General features: G+C 45.2%; 1 protein-coding gene across 1 annotated transcript; it reads right to left on the reverse strand.

Moving 5' to 3' along the window:
• Positions 1 to 230: 230 nt before the first annotated feature.
• Positions 231 to 2,339, reverse strand: LOC118812402 (shaker-related potassium channel tsha2). Its single transcript, XM_036577398.1, has one exon. It carries the CDS (start codon positions 1,985 to 1,987, stop codon positions 524 to 526), a length of 1,464 nt encoding a protein of 487 aa, XP_036433291.1. The 5' UTR covers positions 1,988 to 2,339; the 3' UTR covers positions 231 to 523.
• Positions 2,340 to 6,205: the final 3,866 nt, after the last annotated feature.

The raw sequence follows: 6,205 nt of genomic DNA on the forward strand, positions 1-6,205 counted from the left end.
TATCATTGGTCCTATCATCTCGCTTAGGCAAATCATATGTAAACTTTATACCCCACAAACAACGAGGCTAATAATAGTAATGATATATTACTAAGAGTACGCGAGTAAAGTGCTATTTCCTGCGAGGTTGGGCTTAGCTGGTTACTAGTACTATATATATATATATATATATATATATATATATATATATATATATATATATATTTGAGGCTGGAGGCAGCTACTTTTTCCCACTTCGTGCGTCTTGATACCAATCATTGCCAATATGGAAGACAAGTTTGGAAAAAAAAAAGAAAATGAACAGAAAACAAAAGCAAGAAACTCCAACGCTCCACTTTCACATCTTATTCCTCCAAATAAAAGACTCCGTTTCGCTGCAACACATGCTTGGACATAAGAGCTCAGCCAAATGGACTCAAGCCGGAGCGCAAAGGGGGGATGAGAAATGGAGTCACGTGCGCTACTGGTGCGCACGCTGTTGTTTTTTGTTGTTTTTTCTTCGTTTTCCTTTCACCCCTCAGCGTCACACGTCGGTAAGCTTTCCCGTGTAGGCTTTGTGAGGGCTGCAGTTCGTGTATTTGATCGAGTCTGCGTCGTCCGAGTCCACGTAGTCCGATTTGGAGAGGGACGGCCTGCTGGGGCTCTTTCTCAGCTCTCCAAACGAGGACTGCTGCTGCTGCTGGCCACATGTTACGTGCGTGTACTGCAGCTGCTCCTCGTGCTCTGTCTCCCTGTGGTAGAAGTAGTTGAAGTTGGACACGATCACAGGCACTGGGAGTGCAATGGTCAGCACGCCAGCGATGGCGCACAGCGAGCCCACGATCTTGCCCCCAATGGTCACTGGGCACATGTCCCCATAGCCCACAGTGGTCATGGAGACCACTGCCCACCAAAAGGCGTCTGGGATGCTGCTGAACCCAGACTCAGGGTCATCAGTCTCTGCAAAGTAAACGGCACTGGAGAACAGGATGACCCCGATGAAGAGGAAGAAGATGAGCAGGCCCAGCTCACGCATACTCGCCTGGAGTGTCTTGCCCAAGATCTGCAAGCCTTTGGAGTGTCGCGAGAGCTTGAAGATGCGGAACACGCGTACCAGCCGGATGACCCTGAGGATGGCCAGCGACATGGCCTGCTGGCCACCGTTGCCCTGGTGCTCAGCTAGCTCAAGGCCAAGTGTAATGAAATAGGGCATGATGGCCACGATGTCAATGGTGTTCATGATGTTCCTGAAGAAGGCCGCCTTGCTTGGGCACGCCAAGAAGCGCACCAGCAGTTCAACGGAGAACCACACGATGCACAGGGTCTCCACCACAAAGAAGGGGTCTGTGAAAGGGTTAGGCGGTGGTGGCAGGGGTGAGTCGGCGCGACCCGTCGCGTTCCAGGCCGCCCGCTCTTCTTCTCGTGCCTTTCCGTCCTCCCTAAACTCAGGCAGTGTCTCTAAGCAGAAGATGACGATGGAGATGAGGATGACCAGCACAGAAACGATGGCAATGGCACGAGCCGGACTGGAGCTCTCCGGGTACTCAAAGAGGAGCCAAACCTGCCGCTGGAACTCGTTCTCAGGCAGCGGCTTCTCCTCCTCCTTAATGAAACCCTCATCCTCCTTGAAGTTGTCGATGACCTCCTCGCCCAGCTCGTAGAACCGGATCTCCTCCATGAAAACGTCCACTGGCACGTTCACGGGTCTGCGCAGCCGCCCGCCAGACTGGTAGTAGTAGAGGATGGCGTCGAAGCTGGGCCGGTTCCGGTCAAAGAAGTACTCGTTCCTCAGTGGGTCGAAAAAGCGCATCCTCTTCCTGGGGTCACCCAGCAGGGTGGCTGGGAACTGCGCCAGCGTCTTGAGCTGCGTCTCAAAGCGCAAGCCCGAGATGTTGATGACCACACGCTCGCAGCACTCTTGGTCCGCTCTTTCGGGCTCATGGGCGTCCGGGGACAGGGCCGCCAGTGCCACGGTCTCGTCGAGGTTCTCCGCGGGCACCACGGTCATCTTTGTGCCCCCCCTCCCCTCCCCACCCCCAAGAGGGCAACGTGATCCGGTGCCTGTTCTATTGCCCGTCTCACCGCGCCTCGCGCGTGTTGCGCTCGTTCAGCGTGTGCGTCCTGGAGGAGGAAAACAACCGGTGAGTCCGAGTCTCCCTTGCGCGCGCGTCTCGCTCTCTCTGTCTCGCCTCACTCTCGCTTTCGCGCACGCGTTGCTCTTGTCCTTTTCTTGCGCATTCTTTTCCCCTTTACGGGTGGCGCGCGCGCTTTTGTTTGTTTTTGTTTTGCTTTTCCTTGCGTTCTCTCGTTCCTTCTTTCTCTCTCTCTCACTCTGTTTCTATCTCCTCCCCCCACCCTCGTTTCCCTCCCTCCGCACGCGGGCTGTCTGGAACCGCTGGCACGCTCGCGCCTTTTTAAAGCGGCGTCGCCCTCCCCGCGCTGTGACGTGGACACACACACACACACACACACACAAAGACACGCGGGCTCGCTTCTGATTTTATGGCGAACGAAGCCAATTCAAAATGTTCAGCTGTTTTAGCCATCGACTTTTCCTGTTCCACTGAAAAAGGAATGAAAGGCATGGAAGGCCGTTCATGAGAACACGTGACTGGCACTATCACTCCAAAACTCACTAAAACCATTACTTGAAAGCTCAAGTTTAATTTACTTAATCGTTTATGATTGTTTACCAAGAATCATTTAAAAGCGCGTCCTTACTTTGCCTCAGCTAAGGGAACCTGTTGGTTGGTTCTTTAGGAATCTCCCTATTTAAATTAATGGCTGTTTGGCTCAGCTTTGAGGAGCAGTTTGCTGAGGGAAAAGTTCATATTTCCACACTGCCCTGCCTCTAAAACACAGCGCTTGTTGTATTTTCGTTGTCACATCAGGCCATTAGATTTTCCACCCATTTTTCGGCCAGCCAGGCTTCCAGAGCTCGGACTGGCTGCGATTTGTACTCACAGTCAGGCCGCGGACACCAGCCAATCCGGCGCAGGTGGCGGGAAACTACTGGCCAATGGTCGCGCAGCCAGCGGGAAACTACCAGCCAATCGCAGCGCAGGTGTGAGGAAAACTACCAGCGTTGGGGGCGGAGCCTGTCAGAATATGGGTGGGAAAGGGCTCTGTCTCCACTGCTGGTCTTCACAGAAACTGAGGTAAAACTAAAAGAGGATGAAATGTCGTTTTCTCCCCTTAAAATGCGCTTAAAACAACACTTCTGTTGAGCGTTGCTGCGCAGTCTTCCAGTAGTTTGCTGTAAACTCAGATATCACGGCGGAACAGAGATGAAGCAACAGTTCATCGAGGCAGGGGAGCAGAGAGTTGAGGGCCAAGTAGAAAAGAGTGACGTTAAGGCTGAAAATAGCTATCTTTTTTTCTCCTCGGGCCCAGAGAGCTTTCTTTTCCCATGGACTACCTCCGGCAGCAGCTGCGAAAAAAGGAGAGATGGAGTAAAAATATCGCTTTACATTTCCAACGCATAGTGGGCATGCTGTCTCGTTCAAAGAAGGAAAGTTATGCAAGTGTTGCTCGTAATGTAAGTGTCTATAAGCCACGAACGCATAGCATACGGTATTAGCTGTTTCGTTCATCAGCATGCAAGAAGAAAAACGCTGACTTTTGAAGGAAAACATTTTATTTTTACAGCAGGTTTGCTCATTTATAACGTATGACATAAGCGTGATCATTATCCTCAGTAACAACTGAAGAGGCCTGTAACCCAGTGTTGTTAGCAGGGTAAGGCCTGGACCTCCTGAACCACTCTAAAGTTTCACTGGCACAGTTCTTGACAGATGACTGAGAGACAACAAGTATTCATCTCTCTCTCTCTCTCTCTCTCTCTCTCTCTCTCTCTCTCTCTCTATTAGCCCCTCTCCTGCAGACGTGTGCCCATGTAGCCCTATTTGCCCTATGACAATCACACTTATGGCCAGATTCCTACTTCAGGCCATAAATGCCATAGCAGGATGATTTAATGTTTGTCCTCATTGACCCCCACAGACACACAGTTATCGTGTTTCACTCTGTTTAAACGGTCATTTATTTTTGATCAGTGTTACTAGTAATGTCTACACTAGTAATACATATATATCATCACTGTCCCAGGAAAAAAAGAGTAAGTTTACAGAAGAGGGCAAAAACATTCTTTATTTTCAATGTAATTTAATATAGAGAGATTTTATTTCAGGCACTTTTGGAGCATTACTGTTGGTTCCATTCATCAACAAAATTTCAAACGTAATGTAATGGACATCTGCCCTACTCCAATGAATGTAAGAAAATGGAGACACATGTTTTTTTCTTTGGACAGTATCTATAATATAATATAATATAATATAATTTAATATAATATAATTTAATATAATATAATATAATATAATATAATATAAAAGTCTCTCTATCTGTCTATATATATGTATCGTAGCTGTCCAAAGAAAAACAAGTATCTCTAAAATGGTAACTTTACAAGAGAGGGCAAAAACTTTACTTTTTATGTAAATTAATGTAAATATAATTTATTCAGAGTGATTTTGGAGCATTTCTATTGGTCCAATCATCATAAAATTTTAACATAATGTGAAGGACAGCTGCTGTACTCATATTATGCAGAAAACTAAAAATCTCCAAAAATGGAGACACGTTTTTTATTGGACAGCGACGATACATATATGGCTTTGAGTTTTGACAGTAATTATAGATGTAACACATTTCTGTTCAAAGGTTTGGAAGCACTTGTTATTTATAACTTCAGACTCCAATAAAATTAGACACCAACATGTAAACAAATGGCTTATTTACATCTGAAAGTATTTTGGGAACATAAATAAGTTTTTTGAAAATAGTAAATGCTATTAACTAATCAAGTGTAGTTATTTATTAAATAACTTTAAATAAAACATAAAATATCATAATCATTAATTGATATTTGACTGGCAAGATTTGTTCACCGTTTTTCAAATATGAGGCATTCTGGATATTAATTTCATTATATGTTCATTCTCAATGCTGTACAGCTTTCTTAAATATTATGAAATCATGTACAGCTTCATTCATCAGCAAAAACATTCATTTTTTACAACTTTCTACAAATTGTTTGAAACCTATAGAATGTTTGCATAATATTTGAATCAGTTTATAGTGTACCTGCAACAAAAGTGGTTTCATATTGTAATGAGGCAGGTCTGAAACAACTAACACTGTAATTAACCTATGATCCACACCTGGTTTAATTAAATGTCTGAGAGGTGTTAGATATGTATTGCTAGCTTGTTTGTACTTGTGTAACTTGTGTGATGGTGCTGGAGGACACCATCCATTCAGCTCCTGTACAAGACACTAAAGCTTTCTATTATAAAGCACCATTAATGTTATCTGAAGCAAATGCCCTGTTAGATTATTGTGCATTTGAATATATTACCTCCAGCTCTTAAAGGTCTTGTCCCATATAACATGTTGAATCATCTCATGTTGTGTGTGGGAAACTGGGGGGGGGGATGCAAGCAGCTGACAGGGACTCACGTTTGCATGTCACGTAAGCAGTGACTGCCAGTGGGCTCTTTAACATGCAGATCCACTGAGAGCTTTCACACACACCTCGATGTTTGGACCCCTGCATGTGAGATTAAACCACACAAGCACGTGCAGGGACAAATTTAGGGACAATGCATAGTCTCCCAGGGGCAATTAATGATGACCTATGAACTACTGCATCTGTTAAGCACTCCTTAATAAGAAAAGCTTTGGCTTCATCACAGTGACTGTGTCATGGAACAACCATAAACAAATGGAAAGAGTAATATTCCTGGCGTTCCTTGCCCCTTTTCCAAAAGCACGGCGCTAGTCATGATCATTGGTGTCAATTAGATACAAAAAAAAACACAAAACACTGAATTAATGAGTTTGCTAACCTTGTTAATATGCACATTTATAATTATGTTTTCTCACCGCAGCAATCTGCATGTTGAAGATATGAACGTGGGTGTCTCAGTACCTATAGTGAGCTGCCTGGGTCCACACTGCCCACAAAGCCAGTTGTGTAGGTTGTTAGCATTTCTTATAAAACAACTTACTGGCACACTCTAGCTAGAGAGCAATTGTATAGGGGGGGCATTCTGCCCACTAGCCAACTCCTCTAACTTCTCTAACTTCTCTAACTTTGTTTTCTGAGAGGTTTGGTTACTGTAAGCAACACATTTGTTTTGCTACTGCGTAGTAAAAAGCCTTT

The sequence above is a fragment of the Colossoma macropomum genome, unplaced genomic scaffold (genome assembly GCF_904425465.1).
Source record: "Colossoma macropomum unplaced genomic scaffold, Colossoma_macropomum, whole genome shotgun sequence".
Classification (NCBI taxonomy): domain Eukaryota; kingdom Metazoa; phylum Chordata; class Actinopteri; order Characiformes; family Serrasalmidae; genus Colossoma; species Colossoma macropomum.

What these genes read in the sequence shown, in the direction of transcription:
- LOC118812402 (XM_036577398.1), bottom strand. Translation starts at nt 1,987, where the DNA reads ATGACCGTGGTGCCCGCGGAGAACCTCGACGAGACCGTGGCACTGGCG.